At 36.0% G+C, this 22382-nt stretch overlaps 1 protein-coding gene and 1 long non-coding RNA gene across 3 annotated transcripts in view; one reads left to right on the forward strand and one right to left on the reverse strand.

Moving 5' to 3' along the window:
- The window catches only part of LOC129433591 (uncharacterized), a 101719-nt gene that overhangs the window by 58063 nt on the left and 21274 nt on the right, over positions 1-22382 (forward strand). The window contains exons 3-4 of one of the 2 annotated variants that reach the window (XR_008640423.2): positions 10426-10649; positions 19925-20124. This is a non-coding gene — a long non-coding RNA (uncharacterized lncRNA). The remainder of the gene's footprint in view (positions 1-10425; positions 10650-19924; positions 20125-22382) is intronic. The other variant, XR_008640422.2, reaches the window with a different exon arrangement.
- The window catches only part of LOC129433589 (solute carrier family 23 member 2), a 30682-nt gene continuing 12532 nt past the window's right edge, over positions 4233-22382 (reverse strand). Inside the window, exons 5-12 of the mRNA XM_055192227.2 lie at positions 19933-20114; positions 18393-18510; positions 15627-15783; positions 10411-10664; positions 9909-10073; positions 8023-8131; positions 5263-5358; positions 4233-4937 (exon numbers count right to left, since the gene is read on the reverse strand). Of these exons, the coding sequence (XP_055048202.2) occupies positions 4750-4937; positions 5263-5358; positions 8023-8131; positions 9909-10073; positions 10411-10664; positions 15627-15783; positions 18393-18510; positions 19933-20114 (1269 nt within the window). The 3' untranslated portion in view covers positions 4233-4749. The remainder of the gene's footprint in view (positions 4938-5262; positions 5359-8022; positions 8132-9908; positions 10074-10410; positions 10665-15626; positions 15784-18392; positions 18511-19932; positions 20115-22382) is intronic.

Consider the following 22382-nt stretch of genomic DNA (forward strand, 5'->3'; position numbering starts at 1 on the left):
CAGTTCCTTATACATTCCTTAAATATCCATACAAATCAGCTGCTACTGGAAATTAAACTAAGCAGAATAATTCAATTGTTGGATTATTTTTCAATAAATGTTTTTATAATTTGAAAACTAAAATGAAGCGTAGAGGACTACAGGATTGCCTAAAAGTAGTGCAGGCCCTGCTTTTATGAAGATCTAAGTTGATTTTTGCCATTCAAATCCTTTAAGGGCACCTATTTCATTGCTAAAAACAATGTTATTTTGTATATTTTGTATAATACAATGTGTTTGCGTGGTTTGTGGTTTAAAAACACATTATTTTCCACATACCGTACATTTTTGTAGCTCCATGTTTTCCTCTCTTCCTAATACGCATGGATTTTGTACAAAACTTATTGATTTGAAAAGCGTTGTGTCCCTGATTGGCCAGCTAATCTGTACGTTGTGACTGGCCTGAATACCTCTGACGTTAGCCGGAAATGTGACGCTCCTTGTAAAATATAGTTTATTTTAATCGTACGTGTACACAGATGTTTGACGCCTGCACATTGCGACAAAATGCAATGCATCTCCTGGGCTATATACTACATTCTTCTGTAGGTGCATGCACAAGCTATGCATACAATGTACGTGGTGTTTCAAAGTTTTTACAGTAAAACTGAGGGACTCTTCTGCAAAAAAGCAAAGATTGCGGCACACACACTATATGCAGACTCTTGTGTACATGTAAAAATTTGACTTTAATTCTGCCTTTAGTAGTATAGTTTTGACATGTTTTTTCTTTTAGGGGCATCCTTTCTGTGTAAATTCTAACTAATGGAGAATTTACTCCCTTTTGCAGAACATAATGTAGTAAATGGATACACATTTTGTCAATGTTAATACTGTTGTCAAGTATCTCCCAGATTCCAGTGCAAATAAATTGAATTTAAAATCAAGTAATGGAAAATAAAAGTATTTATTTTTTATGTATGTCTAGGATTACAAATGTAAACATGAACTATATACTATATTTGCATAAAAATATACTGCATATCATATACAATCAACAATACTACATTGATTAGTTCGTAGACCTAACATCCTGTCTTTGGTGTAAATATATAAAGAAAATTTAGCTTTTTGTCTATTTTTGGCACACTCGGTCTATGAAACGGATGTGTGTGCAAAACACATTGCTAAAAATAGCATCACATTTGAATTGGAGGATGCATCATTAGGAATTTCATAATCGCATAGGCACACACATAAATATATAAAATATCCCAAAATCATGATTTGATTTTACTACAAATCAATGTGCATTTTTCAAAAAAAAATATTTTATTTGCATATTAATTGCATCATATCAAATCATCAGGTATAGTCTATTCAAATTGTCTCAGTAATAAAATAGATTAGGAAAATCATCTCAAATACTTATAATGCACTTGCAGAATAATAGAAAAAATAACCTTTTATAATATTATCATTTATGTTGTCTTCTACTGTATAGACCATTTTGCATGACGTAAACAGCACTCGTCCAGAAGCGCTTTTATTTGTTTCTTTTTTATTTCACATATATTAGTCTTATAGGTGTATGTTTAACAAATTGATTCAGTTTAAAATGTTCTTTTGGTTGCATTTTGTTTAAAAGTTTTTGCATTGTCAAAAAACTAAAACTTAAAATGCTGGATGAGTGTTATGCAAAGTGGTCTATAATAAAAACTGACGTACAGTCCTTAAAGAATATAGAGCTTTAATTTTGCAGTACAATTTTTTAGCAAATTGTCCAAATTCAAATAACACCAGAAAGCGGCATAACTGAACCACATAAATCATCAAAAGAATGTAGATTGTGGTTAATGAACCAACACAATGAATGAACCACACACAAACACAACACAATGAGTGGAACATTTCATTTTGAACCTGTAAGGTCAGGTTGATTGATGGATGGCTCTCAGTTACCATTCCATTTCAATGGTGTTTAATGAGGTCTAGGTCAGGCCAGTCAAGTTCTTTCTCACCATACCCAGTAAACTATTTTAGTTTACTTTAAAAACCCATAAATAATAATTAGCTACGCCCCATTTGACGTGACACTCGATTTTATATACAGTGTCTGCCAAAAATGAGTGTAGCTGGAATAACCAAACCCTTTCATTATAGAGGATGGTGATGAAGTGCACCATATATGAATGCCTCAATGGAGTAATGCTCAAATATTTCAAATATATTGTCTACAGCTACAAATGATAACGTAAAGTTTAAATTCAGTGGGTCTCATTCACTAAGCATTAGGGCTGGGCAAAATTTTTTATTTTTCGATTAATAGTTTTTATTTTCATGGTCGATTCAAAATCGATTCTTAAAGCCCACTAATCGATTTTTTCCCCCATATTTATTTCCGCAAACATTGAACTAAGATTAACGTTATTCTAATTACCCTTAATGTCACCCTCTTTTTTTTCCTTGCACGATGTTACCAAGGAAAGAGAGGCGAGCCTGTCATTCATTCATTTAGTCTTTATTCTAATATATTCTAATATAATATTCTAATATAATATAATATTCTATATTCATTGAGTTGAATTGAAAATTGAGTATAAAAATCGGCTCAAGAATCGGGAATTGAAATCGAATCGATATGATAGCTTGTGAATTGAAATCGAATCGATCTGGAACATCTGAATCGATACCCAGCCCTACTAAGCATGCATTTGCACAAATTTGTGTGTGAGATGTGCGTACGGATGTTTCCACGAACAAATTGTGATTCAACAAAAACGTTCGTATCTAAATGTCTTCTAAATGTACCTAAAAACCACTCGTACGCAATAATCACATACACTATAATCAAATACTAGTCTATAATTATAATGTGTATGATAATGTGGATATATAAAATCTACATGATTATATTTGATATTATAATATTTTCTGTTTTATATATTATTATACATGATCTATATTATTATTATATACACATTATATTATACATTATTATAGCCTACTTTTTTTTTTTAAACATATAAAGAAGATGCGCGGTAATGACAAATCTTCACGCTTTCCTTCCACTTTTTAAATCTCTATATGAAAGTGTCTCCTTAATGGCTAATGTAAACGTCATGTAAATGTAATGAGAAATCCAAACGTCAATCACTTGATCTCCTGTCCGTTTTATTTTAGATACAGATGCGCGTCTCTGTCATATTAATTAAATGTCATATTTGTTAACGCATCCAATACTTCTTTAATGATACTCCAATCGGTGGACAGCACTGGCTTCCTCCAGCGACAGCAAAACAAATAAAAAATGCAAAGCAAAACGGAACTTTACAGATAATAAATATCATCATGGATTTTTTTTCAAGCTCCTTTATTTCTATGACAAACTGCTCTAAAATTTTCTGTGAACCAGTGCTGTGGAAAGCCCTTATATGGAGCTGGTGTGGGCGTGTTTAATGCAAATTACCAACTTTGTGCATAGAGACAGAGCGCAGTTATGCAAATTTGAAAACCACGCCCACCGGGGGGAAAACAACCCAACGTCTCCACAGACCCTGCACCGCGAGAGGCCACCTCCCTGCCACCTCTGGCCTACAACAAAAACAGAACAATGCCCAAAAGCCTCTGTGTGACAGCATGCACAGCCAACAAGCCAAAGAACCCAGAAATAAGCTCCCATAAGCTGTCGAGCCATAAAACCCAGCCCTCAAGGAGAACAAAGTGGATCTCCGACCACGCCTCCCCCCAGTGGACGCAGTTCCACCAACACGAGTACCATGAAAAAGTGCCTATTTTCACTTCCGTGTCCCCAAACGCCAATCCTTTGGGGGTCGACAGCTTATAAAAACTTATTTACAGATCAAACTTAAAAACAGAATAATACCCAAAAGCTGCTGTGTAACAAGATGTACATCTAACAAGCCAAAAAAAAACATAAATACATTTTTATAAGCTGTCGACCTCCAAAAACGAGCGTCCAAAGACACAAAAGTGGAAACAGGCAACCCCTCATAGCCCTCACATCAGCAAAACTGCGTCCACCAGGGGGAAACGCAGCCGGCGACCCACTTTATTCTCCTTAAAGGCTGGGTTTTACGGCTCGACAGCTTATAAAAACTATTTTCTGGGTTCTTTGGCTTGTTAGCTGTACATATTGTCACACAGCAGCTTTTAGGCATTATTCTGTTTGTTGCTAAAAGCCAGAAATGACAAGGAGGCAGCCTCCCGCAACACAAAGTCAATGGAGATGGTTGGATTGTTTTCCCCCCGGTGGGCGTGGTTTTTAGGTTATGACGCGCTGCGCTCTGTCTCTATGCGGCCGCTCATGTAGAACACTTCAAATTCACTAAAGAAAGAACAAATATAAGAACAAACTCATGTGCGTACGCACGTGTTGTGAATTAGGCGGAAAGTTCAAGTGTGCGTATTAATACGAAAAACGTACGCAATTATTAGTGAATGAGACCCAATGTGTCTTTCTAAAATAAGTTAAAAAGGTGACTGTTATAAAGGCCAAAATCAGATTGCTCATTACCGGAATAAAGTGTCATATCACCAGCATTAATACAGTAATGAGTATATAATAAAACTGAGCTGTGTCATTTCTGCACCTTTGATATCACCAACAGGAAGTGCACAAATAATAAACAGGTTTAGAAACTAACCTACGGTAAACCATGAGCGGGCCCTCACTCCACGAAGTCATGCCTGAATGCTTCTCATGTGGGAAAGTTTTCTGGAATGTGCCATTCAAAAATTTAAGTCTCACTACAGATGCGTTACCTGCTCTTGTGATTTAAGTGATGGCAGAAATGGGAAGTACTGAAGTAGTTTGAACCTTTGAACAAAGTTTGTGCAGAAAGGCAGATCGTAACAGGAAAGATCAGTGGAGTGTGTTTGCGTCCCGTCATGAACTGCCTTCCTCCAACTCTTGATTCCTCTTTCTTCGTCGCTTCCTAAAGATGAAATATAATTTATTATTATTTTATTTTTTTAACATTACTTGCATTCAATTCGTACTTAAACATTTTTATGTATTTTATAACATATCTTCTTTTATTACAATAATTCAGGGTTTAATATTACAAAAAAGTTTTTTTGGCTTTTCTTCTTACAAAAATTACTTCCATAGAAAAACAGCATATGGGTTTGGTACGGCATTTACTTGGTTTTTAAACAAATAAATCATGCATGCTGAAATACATCATCACAGCACAGAATCAACTCATTGGTGACTGAACCCTTTAGCCATATGCAGATTAACATGCCCAATAGGCTTACCTGGTATTGTGTTATCCAAAACAAACCCCAGGAATCCACCAATGAACATGTGGGTTGTGGAAAGGATCATAATTAGCTGATCAAGCTCTTTTATGCCTACAAAACAAAGCATTTCATACAAATTATAAAGAGCCAGTTGAACAGTGACACATGCATAATGGCCTGTTAGTTGAAGTTCAATGTGTCAGCTTAGATCACTAAGTCCTCGAAGCTCATCAATAAACTGCTTAAAGGAACTACTGCTAAGACACTGTACTGGTCTTTGTTGACAGTGAAGCCCCCTTGTTTTAAGCAGGGTTAACTGAATGCTCTGGGCAAAGATTAGTGCAAAGTTCATGAAAAGGGCACACAGGTCAAGGCACTTACGGGGTCTGCCGTTTTTTAGAAAAGGTTAGGCCCACGGTGAAGTGAGGAGATTATAGCAGTCAAATTGAGACTTGCGAAAGAGGATTGGCAGATAAGCAGCATAACCTCAGGAGCCCAGACAATACTTCTCACCACTACGGATAAGCATGGGATATGGCACATGCACCGAATGACCTGCGCATACTGTAAATGCGGTAATGACTTCCTGAGTGGTCTGTTGCAAACAATTTCGTCTGGTGTGCAAAAATAAATGTGCTTTTTTCTATTACAAAGCTGAGGTTTCGTACGATTACACAGCTCAGGTTAGTGCATCACTGTTTAGGTTCCATACTTTTGTTGTATGTGCAACATGCTAAGTGCACATGTACGCTTTCTTAAAACATAACAATAATAATCTGGTTATGCGATTACAAAGTTTGTCTGACATTAATTAAACATCATACTTTTGCACAGAGACACCAAATGTTTGCATATACTACAGCAAACAAAGTTTGGATATAATTATGAATTAGAAAATGAGCGTATTGGGGGCGGTTCACATATTGCGTCTTTTGCGCACTCAAGTTAGTTATTTCAAATGTAGGCGCGGGGTATGCGCACTCATAACGGAAGCGACGCGCACGCGGTGCGACACACTTGTTTCATCGAGTTAAAAACATTTCCACTTTTCAGAATGCCGCAAGCGCACCGCAGGTCATGTGACGAGAACCAATCAACGGTCGCGTTTTCCACGCGGTTTTAGACACGAAATGTGAACCGCCACTTAAAACACAAAAAAGAAAATTTTTGCAATAAGATCATATGTAGCAGGATACAGAAGTGCTGACAAAAGTGTGTGTCATTACAAATTAATTTAAATGTACAATGTCTGCGGGGGAAACCTGTTATTAGCAGTGTTGGGGGTAACGCATTACAAGTAACGCGCATTACGTAATAATATTACTTTTCTGAAGTAACGAGTAAAGTAACGCATTACTTTATAAATGTACACATTAATATTTGAGTTACTTTTTAAAAAAAGTAATGCGAGTTACTTTTCAGTTTAATTAATTCAATTTAAAAATAAAAAATTTACTAAATTAAACTGAACATAATAACGTAGAATTACGAAATTTGTGCTCCTGAGCGGGAACAGTTTGAGTCAGAAACTGGGATGGCAGGCCAGAGCTTGACATTTTTGCGATCATAAAAAACACCTGCAAGGCCTAAAAGAGATCAAGCCTCAACCAAGTGAGAAAAAGTAACGCAAAAGTAACGTAAGCATTACTTTCCATGAAAAGTAACTAAGTAACGCAATTAGTTACTTTTTTGGGGAGTAACTAAATATTGTAATGCATTACTTTTAAAAGTAACTTTCCCCAACACTGGTTATTAGTGCATTATCATAACATTGGAATGATATATTCTTGTGATGAGGCGTTTAAGAACAATCTTTTATATAGGCAGACATAAATCGTTTTATGTAATTTGCAAAGTTTTATTTTAGTTAAAGGAACAGTATGTAGGATTGTGGCCAAAACTGGTATTGCAATCACAAAACTTGTGGCTAAAACTGGTACTGCAGTCACACAACTGGTGGCCAATACACAACATAAACATCAGTTGAGGGCTGCAACTCCACTTTTTAAATGACGATATCCTGTCCAGACCACTGTTGTCAGTGATATAAGTATTTGAAATGAAAATGATTTCTTAATGTCTAGTGACATATCAGGGCCATTTTATGATTAGTTGATATAAATTTCTTACATACTGTTCCTTTAATGGTGACTTTAACTGACAGGACCCCACTGATGCATGCATAGAGCTTAGGAGAAATTTCCTGGCTTGTCAAAGTTCCTCACATCACCTGCTCATTGTGTGTTTGGAAAATATTATTTTAATCTGATATTGCTTTCAGCTGTAAGAAATTGAGCTGTGAAAGTGTTATACTTTCAGCTCAATTTAACACATAACCTCGTTTAAATCTGTTTTCACAAAATTCCAGATAACGTTAGGCTAATTGGCTATAGACGGTTTCAGCTGCAACAACTTAAACAAATAGCTTTTGTTGACCAAATGTAACTTCGGTAGACTTTTGCATAGAAGTTTTAATAACAACAACAACAACAACAATGTACGACGCTGTATGTCGAATAAAACACAGTCATGCAATAAACATGCTATTGTAAGTAAGCCAAATCTCTTCTCTGTAAACACACTGCTGATTGCCATACATATTTATGTGTATTAGTGTTCGTGTTGATAGATGGGTTGTCACAGTATTTAGCAGCGCAAAAATATCACTGGTTTATCCCCTGGGAATACACATAATGATAAAGCATAGCTGGGAATGTACTGTAAGTCACTTTGAATAAAACCACCATATGCAAAAATGTAAATGTTAATATTCACCTGTGTTTATCATGTCTGGGTTTGAATGAAACCATGTTGGAAGCACAAGGCCACTGAAGGTTGAAAAGCCTAAAATTAGGAGATTTCTGGAGGAGTTCAAGTCCACATACTGAAACAGTATAAATAATAGATTAATAAACGCAAACAGATTAAAAACAACATTAATACGATTTATTACACAGCTCATTGGAATGCTTCTGCTGTTTTCAAATATGTGTTTGTTGCGTCATGTGAACCATGTGCATCACGTGTTTTGTCAAGGTGGGTGCCTGCAGCACATGTGTCGGGACCGTATATGATAAAAGAGAAGCTCACGTTCAAGACACGCAAGACACTCCCTTAACGGTAAACTCTGATTACGCATGAGATTATGCGAGTATCTGGCAAACGTGAGCGTCTTTTTTTAGATGCGTCTGTAGCAGGCACTTATTTTGACAAAACACATGATGCACATAGGTCCACTCAACGTGCTGAACACATATTTTGAAATGATGAACCACACACACATGACGGGCTACATACATGTTGTGACGAACTTCGCATCGTGCGCCCTTGAAAAAAGAAGTCACCGGCCGCCACCGCTGATCTCGTACATATTTTACGAGTTAGCTAATTCGTAAGAATTCATACGAAGTTAATCGTGCAAAAACATATGATTCTCATGAAAAAACGAAACCCAACCCCTAACCCAAGGGTCAAGGCAAATCATACAAAAACTTACGAATGTGGTCGTATGAATTAATACGAATTAGCCAATTCGTAAAATATGAACGAATTCTCGTGAGATAGCGTTGGTCAGTCGCAACATTTGCAATTCCTAAAAACTTTCTAAAACGCACGGATTTTGTACAAAACACATCGATTTGAAAAGATTGGCCAGCTAATCTGTACGTTGTGATTGGCCTGAATACCTCTGACGTCAGCTGGAAATGTGACGCTCCTTACCACGTTTGAAAGATTTGGTTGCTAACAGGAGTTAACTTACAGGCTGTGAGTCCATGCGGGAGGAATTATGATAATGTCGGTCTATTCTACGTCACCAATTCCAGGAAGTAAACTGTTGACTACAATCCATGTGTTTGTTGTAGTCCAAGAATTTTTTTTTTTGTTGCAGAGTATAACTCGCGTTTTCGCATCGTTTACTTTGGGGTTTGTACCTTTTGCATATCGTTAACATGTACTAATGAACACTTACACACCAAAGGAAATGTAAAATCCTGAATCAGACCATAGGTGCCCTTTAATGTTCCTTACCTGACTTATGAGGTAATAAGCAAAACAATGTACAGGCAGCCGGTTGTTATCGTGAAATAATCCTCTTCGGTGATCACACTGTCAAGACTTATTTCTGCGATAACAACCGGCTGTGTATATATTATCCCTAACATAAAAAGTATAAAAATCTAAAAACAATAAAAAACTTGATGGATTGCTATGTACTGGAGGCCAGTGGCAGCCTTATGCTACGTACACACCAAACGCGGGCATCACGTTACTCGCTCTAGATTATTCACGGGATTTAACTTTGTGTCATGCAAATTTTTCGCTGGAGTTGAATATTTTCAACTTGTGCGAAGGCGCGTTTGAGGCAAATAGTGCATGTTTTAACTTTAAACGCGCCGCCCATATTGCATCATTCGCATCACCCCACGGGGGTCTTTGCATTGACTTTGTATGTAATCTACTCGCGCAAATCGTTGAACTTACATCTGGTGTGAAACAACAGTTATGTTCAATACATGGATCTATAGCCACTTTTTGTCAGCACTGTATTCATATGGCACAAAAATGTTATGTATTTCTATAAATCATTTTTTTTTTACTGATTTTCTTTGCTAATCATATTTATGCGATTAACTGCATTATGTTAACCGATGAATTTGTACCTGAAGGTTGGAGATTCCCACTGCAGCAATCATCCCAAACATGATCAAGAACATTCCTCCAATGACTGGGTCTGGAATAGTTATAAAGACCGCACTGAATTTCCCAAAGAGTCCCAGAAAGATCATTAGCAGTCCAGCTGTCTGAAGTACCAATCTGCTGCCAACCTGGACCACAACACGAAAACCACCAATCATCAGTCACTCAATTTACCGCCTTGCACCCCAAACCAAACCAAACCCAAACATTTGTCAACATGCTGGCAGAGGGAAGAGATTAAAGGGTTGTTTTTGTTAACAAAATAACAGCGTGATAATTAGACAATAGGAATCGGAAAGTGAAAGCGCAGCTATTTATTACACAAACATCACATACAGAGTCATTAAATATAATGAATAGCTTACTTTGTACAACATAATTGCTATACTGCAATATAATATGTTCTTGCATATCACCAATTTATTAATGATGCTGGTGGCAACAACAATGACAAATGTGTTCTACCCTTGTAATTCCCAGAGCGGCGATATTTTGGCTGTAGGAGGTGGTGCCATTTCCACTGCCCCACAGAGCAGCCAATATGCAGCCGATGCCTTCGACTGCAATGCCGCGGTTAATAGCATGGGTGGGTGGTGGAGGTGCACCAGAGAGACGAGCACAAGCATAATAGTCTCCAATAGACTCCATTGTGGATGCCAGTACCCCAGCCATCATGCCCAGTACAGACGACAGACTGACAGTAGGTAAACCCCACTGACCTGAAAGTGCAAGTGTTGAAAGATGAGTAATGTATTCCTTTGCCTCAATGAGACGTTGTTACAGTTTATAATGGGGAAAAAAAACATTCATTTGGAGTTATGTAATTTTTTTGCATTGGCATGCTAAGATCAATTTATTATACAATAACTACAGTGGTAAGTAAATGCATTTTTTATTTTGCTGATAAAGAACTTTCTATTTTAAGTTCATCAAAGAAACTGAAATAACCTATTTTGTCTTATGAACACAAGGTAATTAAATTTTTTTTTTTAATTGGTAGAGGCATATTTATTTTGACGCCCATTCAAAGCTAGGACAGATTGTTACCAAATATATACTTGAAATACCAGATTGTAATAAGACTTAACAAGTATCAGGGAGTTGACTGTACCTAAATTCTTAGAATGATTGACAGTTTTAGAAACGGGTATTGTATCAGTAACGGTGCCTGTGTTATTATTACCCACTAGCAAAACCAGAAATAACGTCTGGATTAAGCAACATTAAATTGATTAAGTAATATCAAAACGTTAATGTTACTAATGATTTAGTAACATCAGAACATTTTGGGGCGTTTTCCAAACACGTATTAGATTAATCCAGAACTAGGCCTTAGTTATATTAGGACATTTAAGTAGTTTTTACAAACAAACCTTACAAAAATGATACTGGGGTGCATCCTGAGACAAAACAAAGGCACTGATGTATGTTAAGATGTGTTTTCAAATTAAGCAGCTCAAACATGCATTTTAGTCTGGGACTAGGAAAAAGTCATAGCCCCAAAATGTTTACTAATACTAAAAAAAGCACATAGACTTTATTTCCGGGCTGATGTGGAAAATATCCTAAATGTTGTCTGAAACGCACCTTAAAATGGTTCTTCCATTTTTTAGTTTGTATATACCCTGTTTCCCAGACAGGGTTTATGTTAATCCAGGACTAGGCTTAGTTCATTATTATTTATTTAATTATTTTAGGACATTTAAAGGGACATTCCACTTTTTAAAAAATATGTGCTCATTTTCCAGCTCCCATAGAGTTAAACATTTGATTCTTACAGTTCTGGAATCCATTTAGCTGATCTCCGGGTCTGGAGGTACCACTTTTAGCATAGCTTAGCATAATCTATTGAATCTGATTAGACCATTAGCATCGTGCTAAAATAACCAAAGAGTTTCGATATTTTTCCTATTTAAAACTTCTGTAGTTACATTGTGTACTAAGACCGATGGAAAATTAAAAGTTGCGATTTTCTAGGCAGATCCGACTATGAACTATACTCTTAAACTGGCGTAATAATCAAGGACTTTGCTGCTGTAACATTGTTGCCGCAGGCGTAGAGATATCACATAGTGCCCGAAAATAGCCCCCTTGGTTACTTTCAATAGCAGGGGACTATTTTCAGGCACTAAGTAATATCACTAATTATTTTTTTGCGCGATTCTAATGGTCTAAGCTTATTCAATGGATTGTGCTAAGCTATGCTAAAAATGCTAGTGCCAGACCCGGAGATCAGCTGAATGGACTCCAAAACGACAAGAATCAAATGTTTAACTCTAGGGGAGCTGGAAAATGAGCATATTTTCAAAAAAGTGAAATGTCCCTTTAAAGGAATAGTACTCATTTTCAATATTAAAATATGTTATTACCTTAACTAAGAATTGTTGATACATCCCTCTATCATCTGTGTGCGTGCACGTAAGCGCTGGAGCTCGCTGCAACACTTCGATAGCATTTAGCTTAGCCCCATTCATTCAATGGTACCAATCAGAGATAAAGTTAGAAGTGACCAAACACATCAACGTTTTTCCTATTTAAGACGAGTAGTTATACGAGCAAGTTTGGTGGTACAAAATAAAACGTAGCGCTTTTCTAAGCGGATTTAAAAGAGGAACTATATTTTATGGCGTAATAGCACTTTTGGGAGTACTTCGACTCGGCTCAGTAACACCCTCCCTCTCCCATTATGAAAGTGAGAAGGGGAGCGGACTTTTCAGGCGAGTCGAAGTACCACCAAAAGTGCTATTACGCCATAAAATATAGTTCCTCTTTTAAATCCGCTTAGAAAAGCGCTACGTTTTATTTTGTACCACCAAACTTGCTCGTATAACTACTCGTCTTAAATAGGAAAAACGTTGATGTGTTTGGTCACTTCTAACTTTATCTCTAAATGGTACAATTGAATGAATGGGGCTAAGCTAAATGCTATCGAAGCGTCGCAGCGCACTCCAGCGCTTACGTGCACGCACACAGATGATAGAGGGATGTATCAACAATTCTTAGTTAAGGTAATAACATATTTTAATATTGAAAATGAGTAGACTATTCCTTTAAGTAGTTTTTATAAAGCATTTTAAGATCAAACAATCTTAAAATGTTTTTAAATTAAGGCAGCTCAAACATGCACTTTAGTCTGGGGCTAGGATAAGCACTGTCCGGGAAACCCCTCCAGTAAGGATGGTAAAAGTACACTCTGAAAAATGCTGGGTTATTTTCAACCCAATTGCTGGGCTCGCTCCTTTTTGCGCCAATGCTGCGTTAAAAATAACCCAGCATATCAGCAAAATGCAAAAAGTATTTAAATGTTATTGCATATTATCAAAATGCACAATTTTTATTAGCTTTACTGGTAAAGCACTGTGTTAGCAATTCAAAAATCATGGGTTCAATCCCCAAGAAATCATAAATTCACTTTGATATGCCCAGTATCGCAAAGATCATATTCCTTTATTCTCATTCATAAGCCTGGAGCACAGAAATGTCTGAGGGTTAAAGTGGGTCAAGCAAAATGACAGATTTTTCTCGGTAACATTCAGATCAAAATTGTATTACCCGCTAATTTGAAGATTAGACAGGCAGTATGACTTACAGGCTTTTTTTATGTGAAAACCAAATAGGACATTGTGAAAAATAACCTTAAAGTTCTTTCAAGTGCATGTATTTGCTAGCTCATTCACATCACAGGACCACTGGGCGTTGAAAGCATGTCTTAATACAATAAAGCCTTTGAATAGATCTATACTGTATGTGGGCAGCACGCTCAAACGCGTGCAACGGGCAAACATAAACTTTGCGTGTGTCTTGCACATTAATATACCTTTGTCAGCGACTATTGACCTTGGCAAAGTAAACTCTTGTTGCCTGTGACTTGTTGCCTTTTTAAATCTGCTTTATATGAACCCGATCACATGGTCTCAACAATGCCCTCAGACGATGTATCTATCATCTACGGATTGCTAAAAAGAAACACGATCATTCACAACGGCCCAGCCTTCTATACACAGACACCTTTTAAAACAGCTGGCACACAGCACTCACCAGCTGTAAGAGCAGTGTTTATACAGCTATCATTCATGCTTATTAGTATAGAAAATGATACATATATTATTTATAAATATCTTTAGCTGACCAAATGGTGTTTTTACAGGTCCAGGGGAAGCATATGTCTTTGGGTTACAATAGCTTAATGACTTATGTTGTTATAATGGATTGGCATTTTAATTCATGATAAGATTAATTAGATTATTTTTTCTGGAATTTCTATAGCTGATCAAAAGATAATGGTAAGGATATTTCAGCCTGATCTCACGAGTATTCATCATATTTTATGAGTTTGCTAATTACAAAACATACGATTGTAATGAAAACACCACCCCTAACCTCAACGTAACGTGCAAAAGCAAATCGTACATGTGAATGTGGTCGTACAAATTAATACAAATGACCCACATCATAAAATATGTATGAATTGCCATGAGATAGTGTTGAATGTTTCCAGACAATTTTGCTATGTCATTAATTTATTCATAAGCATGCATACTTTTATCTCCTTTGGAAGCAAGTATACGAACTTGCACAGAACAGCCAGCTTGTTAGTTATGATATAACATTCGCACAGTATTACAAAGTTGGGAAAACGAAATTACAAAATAAATGAGCACTGAAATAAATACAGAAATAATTTATGATTATTTCAGTTTTTGTTCGGCAGGGTTCCCACACCTCAGTTAACTTCAAATTCAATGACCTTTCAAGGACTTTCCAGGTCCAATACCCTCAAATTCAAGGACTACATGTGGGGACACATTTCAAGTGAGAGCATTGTGTTACCTTTAAAGATACATTGTTACAGTTCCCTGAACTTGCGCTGCGTCACTGCATTGACACTTTGGGGACGCCTTCAGGGGTAAGTGCGTCTGAATGTGTATATCAAATTCAACCAATGGTGAGGCTTAACGACAAAGACAGGATGACGTGGGAGCCAGGAAGTATATCGCTATCTGAAATATTGCTAAAGACGGCATAACAAGGCCGCAGGAAGTATAGCAAGGGAGACGCAGCGTCTCGTTCCCTTCTCAGGGAACAACAGTTACATATGTAACCCGAGACGTTTTCATGTGTCAAACACAACTATGCAAAAAAGCATTTTGGTATGAATCAACATTCACATACAGAAGATATAAGCATTTAAAGCGAACAGTTTAGCACGTGTGCTTAAAAAGTCTAGAATTTTTATGATATTATCCGAAACTACACAGGGAATAATATGGATTTTTTCCAGAAAACTTCTTGCATAAAATAGATTTAAGCACTTTCATTGACCTGTATCTATGTATATTTTCAAAAACTTCCCAGGGCCTTTAATTTTTTTTCCAGATTCACAAACTTTCAAGGATTTCAAGGACCAGGTTTTTAAGATAAACTTTCATATTTAATGAAATATGAAATATTTGGGTATGGTACACTAACACAATAAAACCTATGCATAAATGCAATTCAAGCACAAATAAATAATAGGACCTCGGTCTAATAAAGAACAAAGTTCAAATCTGTTATAGTTTTAATAAAAATCAACCTATTGGACATAAAAGTCATCTGAAGTTTATTTAGGAGAGAAATCCATATATAGAGAAAAGGATCCGATGGGTTTCATTTATAATCTCATAAATGCTGCTGCTTACCTGGATACGGCACATAAAACCATGCAGCACTTGTTACTGCCTTGAGACTTATGTCTGTCCTGGCCATATAACCGTACTCCTTTGGCGAGGATGGCAGGGCATTAAAATATGTCAGCAGAAAGCAAATAAGCCAGGCTCCACACATCCCAAATAAAGCCTGTTAAACAGGAATATAACATGTGGTTAACATTTGTACTTTCTCCCTTGTAATTTTTATATCGGTTATAGCTTCAGAGGTTGATAGTTAGCAACTACTTAAACATGTCAATCAATGTAAGTTGTTTATGCTAATATTTTGTTTTGTTATCGGCAGCATATATAAAAAGAACAAGGGAAGCATAAGCCCTGAGGCTTGCTGCACAAAGCGAGTTCAACAAACTCCCATTAATAACTTTCTCTCTTAACCCTGAGTAAACCCTAAATCAACGATACTCAACATGCACAGAAAATATTTTTAATAGTGATAAAATATAAATATATTATGTATATAATTGGGATTAATATTAAATATATAATTGGGAAAGAACTGCAATGTGGACTTTATTGTCCTGTGGTTCATATTATTATATAATGTTTATCTAATACAAAAAGAATAATAATATGACAGTGCCATCCCTAAACATTCTTTTTCACCAATTTTTTTTTTATTATTAACTAAAGGGTTAACTGTGATGCGTCAGATTCAGAATGGTACAGTTTGGGTTTGAAACCTTTTATCACCCAGAATGAAAACTGCTCTGGGCAGGTTAGCAACATAGTGTGTAAGTTACCATGGTGACGAAACCCACTTGAAACCAATCCACATTCTTTAGCCCGAAAAAACGCAGGTTTAAAGTAACCCTTGAAATAAACCCCTGGGTAGCCACTAAAACCTGCTTCGGGCAACATGCCTCTTGGGTATTTTGAGACTTTTCGCCAACTCTAAAGCTCAACTATTATTTCCCAATTGCTCTAATCTTCAGTTTAACCTGTTTTACAGCTTTTTGGACAGGATTTCTTTAGATTGAGTTGCGGGTTGGATTTCTTTGGTGACTGATTATATCTTGTATCTTATCTGTAAACAGCTGCGTACAGTTTAACGACTGTGGGAATTAAAACAAAGTGACTTCCAAAAGTGAAACACATGTGTACATGAAGAATTTAGATGCAAAAACCTCTAAATGCGTATGATTTTTGCTTGTAAATTAGCATCGTTTTATCAGGGGCTCTTACGTTTAGGTTCAATAATTTCACTTTAATGGCATTAAAAAGGTTATTGGTCAGTAACCGAAATGCATTATTTTCACAAATGTCACTTTAGTCTTTTCATTGTTGTTTAACACATTTGATAGTTGTTCACTGCAAAACCCTCTAAGTACATGCAAATCTGAAGTCAATCTTCACTGTCCTTCCTGAATAAAGGTCAAAGGCTAAAAAAAATCAGTTAATATCCTAATGTATTTGTTAAACCTCTTTTTAACTGGATAAAAAACCGCATGCACCATGTTGCAATTCTTCTTTCGTGCACTTAGGGCTTAGCTAAAAAAAATCAATGTGGTGTTTAAAGGGACACTCCACTTTTTTTGAAAATATACTCATTTTTCAGCTCCCCTAGAGTTAAACATTTGATTTTTACCATTTTGGAATCCATTTAGCTGATCTCTGGTTCTGGCGCTACCACGTTTAGCATAGCTTAGCACAATCCATTGAATCTGATTAGACCATTAGCATCACGCTAAAAAATAACCAAAGAGTTTGGAAATTTTTTCTATTTAAAACTTGACTCTTCTGTAGTAAAATCGTCTACTAAGACCGACAGAAAATGAAAAGTTGCGATTTTCTAATCAGATATGGCTAGCAACTATACTCTCATTCTGGCGCAATAATCAAGGACTTTGCTGCCGTAACATGGGTGCAGGAGGTGCAATGATATTACGCAGCAGCTTTAGTAACTTTCAATGGCAGGGGACAATTTTCGGGCAGTGCGTAATATCAGTACACCTGCAGCCATGTTACAGCAGCAAAGTCCATGATTATTACGCCAGAATGAGAGTATAGTTCCTAGTCATATCTACCTAGAAAATTGCAACTTAAAATTTTCTGTCGGTCTTAGTACACGATGTAACTACAGAAGAGTCAAGTTTTAAATAGGAAAAATATCCAAACTCTTTGGTTATTTTTTAGCGTGATGCTAATGGTCTAATCAGATTCAATGGATTGTGCTAAGCTATGCTAAAAGTGGTAGCGCCAGACCCGGAGATCGGCTAAATGGATTCCAAAACAGTAAAAATGAAATGTTTAAGGGAGCTGGAAAGTGAGCATATTTTCAAAAAAAGTGGAGTGTCCCTTTAATGGGTTCTGCCAACAAAACGGCATTTCATGACCTGAGGCCAGGATTAGGCAAATTTAAAGCAAAAGGATTTGATGAACGTATAATATGTAGCGAGCGTATTCGGGCAATATCATTATCTTATTTTTGATGGAGGTGGCATTTAGTGGCTTTTGCATTTGAGCTCTTCAGATGGAATCTAGTGGAATATGCACATAGTTAATGTGATATTATTTTGTCACCTGTAAGACCAGTTGGGTAAAAGTAATGTCTCATAAAAATGATAATTATTCCTTTAAGCAAAGCAAATGATGTTGTGATGTTTTATTAAATTAATGCAGTGAAGTGCACACATTTTAGGGCACATTTTAGTTTTTCAAAACTGTCTAAATAATTCTCAGGGTCACTGTACTTGTATGCTTAAATTTTGTGTTGATAATTATATAAAATATACTCACAGAAAAGAGTTTGAAAAGTGGATATTGAAACACTTTCCACTTCTTGTCCTTATAAGCAATGAGAGGAACATTAACTTTGCTCAGATACTGAGAGAAGAGAATAATGAGGCAAACGGTTCTGTGGAAAGATCAAAAGAGATCATTATAGACGTCTCAGAAAGATTTCTCTTCTTGCATTATACAAAAATTACAAAATAATACAAGTATGGAGCACACTGCAATAGCAAAGTTTTCCTTTATAAGTAAAAAATGCAGTTAAATATTAACTAAACATCATTAAATGAGTTTAAAGCAAACAGTCCAAATAGTTTTGACCTAGAAATGATTTTTAATCGTATGTTGTTTGTCTGAATTTGAGATTCGGACACTAATTCCACTGAATAGTATTAATCGTGCAATAGATACGCCAAATTCCAATTTTTGCGTGCATTTAATACGCCAGTCCTTCCCATTCACTTATATAGTGCATATTTTTATGTCGTTTTTTATTGGTTTCTCATTTGTTTTCTGTTTTTTTTTAAACCATTTTCGCTGGGTTTAGGGTTAGATTTGGGATTTACTTTAGGATGTCATTTAAGATATAGGTTTCTCCATGTATTTGTCTTTTTTTAACCATGGTTGCTTGAAGTTGGGGTTAGAATTGAGGTTTGGGCTAGGGTGTCATTTTATGTAACAAAAAGTTACTCTATCCCAATACCCAAGTGACAATTGTAAAAAAACAGAAAAGAAATGAGAAACCAATACATAAAACAACATTAAAAGATGCGTCATAAAAGTAAACGGGAAGGACTGGCGTATCATATGCACGCAAAATTGGATTTGGCGTATTTATTGCACGTTAATCACACTGTGTGTTATTTGTACGCATTTTGGTGAGAATGGGCTGGTTTTTCATATAGAAAGGGTTACATACTATGTGTTACTGGAGGTTTAACACTAGCAAAACTTACATAAGATATAGTAAAAGGACTAAAATAAGAAACAGGATTAGGATTAATTATTGGTTTTAATCTGACTTTTAATTTAAAAAATAAAGAATTTAAAATAGCAAAAAACAAATGCAAGTACCACCAATAACATATAGCTTTATTTTACACTAGAAGTTGTTACCGAACCTATTGAACCGTACTGACAGGGCTTAAGTTACAGGTTAGAAATTAAGATCTGTGTGTCAAGTCAGATACAGCCAAAACCTCTTTATTTACTCAAGAACAGGGCGGATTTTAGGTGAAGATGAAACTGAGAGCAAGATAAATGTGTTCTCATAGGAATACTAGAGGATGAGTAACGGACCGTGTTTTTCAGCAATGGATTTGTGGATTGATCTTTACACAGAAACGGTGAACCCTGAAAGATGTTGTTTTAAAGGCGCCTTGCATTGCAAGAAACACATACATGTCTTGTAAAGCCCTACACAAAGAGAAGGAACTTGTAAAACAAACTTTCTGTCATGTAATGTTTGTCTTATTTAGAATATCACTTTTTTATTGCTCCTCTTAGAGATTACTCTTTCTTCTCTCATAATTCAACAGTGACTCACAGAGCAGCAATTCCCCAGTGAGACCCTGACTTTTGTCCGGCCTGGATGAAGAGGGACAGTCCAATGAGGGTGATGGTGGGAGCAATGGCCAGGGGCCCGATGAACCTCAGAACCATCCCCACGAGACCGGACATGCCCAGAACAAGCTGAAGCATTGAGGCCACTAGAATGGCTCCCTGAATCTATGAAAGGGTAAGAATGAATTTCAGGATGTTTTTAAGGAAATGCATGAAATTTAAAATAAACAAGGAAAAAATATAAAGCGAGTTCACTGCACATTTGCAAACTGTACTTCGGCACAAAACTGTTATTCATTAATCACTGTACTTCTTTTAACCAGGTGCTAAAAGAACGGCAAAATAGTCCTGTGATATATTTAAATTATTTCATTATCATTCTTTATAAACACAAACATGCTTTATTCAAATTTGTTTAAATAAACTAGGGCTGGGAAAAGATTAATCCTGATTAATCGCAAAAAAAGTGATTTTTGGCATAATATATGAGTGTGTGCTGTATGTTATTATATGTATATATAAATACACACACATTCATGTATGTATTTAAGAATCATTTACATTTGTGTATATACATTTATTTATATTTTTATATATTATATATACATAAAAAATATTTATAAATAAAAAAATCTGACATGAATATATGTATGTGTGTGTGGTTAAATATACACAATAATACCACACAGTACACACATATATATTATGCAAAAAATAACTTTTATTTTGTATGCGATTAATTGCGATTAATCTTTTCCCAGCCCTAATATAAACTGTGCCTATAGATTAAGTTCACTGCTATCTACCTCATAACGTGAGCTATTTACTCGCACCAATAACAGATGGTAAACAGTTTTATTTAAAAAGAGATACATATGCACATTTTCTATTAAGCTTTGAGCCTTTAAAGGTATAGCGGAGGATTTTCTTGAATTTTAGAAAAGAACCGCCTTCTCCACTTTTTAAAAAAAATGCAATTGCACAACACTCTTGATTGACAACTAGGAGGACCAATAGTCTTGATGATCCACCCGGAAATAGAAAATCCTCTGCAATACCTTTAATTTAAATTATATTTTAAATTATTAAATGATCTGCAGTTAATTGTCAGGCAGTGGTGGCCGGTGACTTCTTTTTTCGAGGGCGCTCAATGCGAAGTTCGTCACAACATGTATGTAGCCCGTCATGTGTGTGGTTCATAATTTTAAAATGTATGATCTGCGCGTTGAGTGATCCTATGTGCATCACGTGTATTGTCAAAATTAGTGCCTGCTACACACTTTATGATAAAAGAGACGCTCGCATTTGCCCGATACTCGCATAATCTCATGCGTAATCTGAGTTTAGTGTTAAGGGAGTGTCTTGCGTGTAAATTGTGTATGTGAGCGTCTCTTTTATCATGAACGGTTTTGACGCGTGTACAGCAGGCAGTTATTTTGACAAAACACGTGATACACATGGTTCACATGACGCAACAAACACATATTTTGAAAACAAAAGCAACACACATGACACTCTGAACACTTATTTTCAATTTGCGCCTCTCGGATGAGCAGTCACGAGCCGCCACTCAGGCTTACACCAAAGGCAAATAAACACCTGCAAGACTTTATTTATAAGAGAAATGAGCATTTAAAAGAAGCCAAGCAAAGATCACAAAATAGTATGCAACAAACAGCTGCAGTGGGTTTGCATGTAGTGTTTGCACAATTTTACTGCCTTATTGAAGTTATTATGCTAATTAGGTAACAGTATGCAACTGTTTCGTGCTACTGAAGGTACAGCAAAGCATCTAGGCATCTCTGAATTTACTCAGTAAGCTGTCGCAAAACAGCTGGATATATGCGTGAATATAACCCTATTATTTGAAGAGTTACTGCTGTCCTAAATAAAGTACCCTAGACAGGCTATAAAGATCCTGAGATAGCTCCTTGAGGCAAGGTTTAAACTAATGTCCAGACCTGAAACTTTACAAGGAAAAAGTATTGCGCTTGTAAAATCTTTCAGTCAACACTCATTATTTTAAATAAGCTTTTAGTATTAGTAGGCAGAACAGTTACTAGGAATTCTGGGGTTCTGAATATATATCGCTCTAGACGTCTTACATACTGCTATTTTATTTATATATTTCTATTTATTTCAACACTGAAGAAAATGATTCATTCAATTTACTCCATTTTTTTAAGGTAAGTGGTCGGAATCAATTTATTTAAGCTACATTAAAAAAAAATAGAAAAACAAAACAAAAAAACTTTTGTTTAAATGTAGCTTAAATAAATTTATTCCGACCACTTACCTTTCAAAAATTGAGTAAATTGAATAAATTGCAAATTGCAAAAAGGCAAATCTTAGGGATTGTAAATGGACATGTAAATACATTTCTGGATATTATTTGCACTTAACAAAGCCATATACCTTCTATGTAGATATCAG

The sequence above is a fragment of the Misgurnus anguillicaudatus genome, chromosome 6 (genome assembly GCF_027580225.2).
Source record: "Misgurnus anguillicaudatus chromosome 6, ASM2758022v2, whole genome shotgun sequence".
Taxonomy (NCBI): Eukaryota; Metazoa; Chordata; class Actinopteri; order Cypriniformes; family Cobitidae; genus Misgurnus; species Misgurnus anguillicaudatus.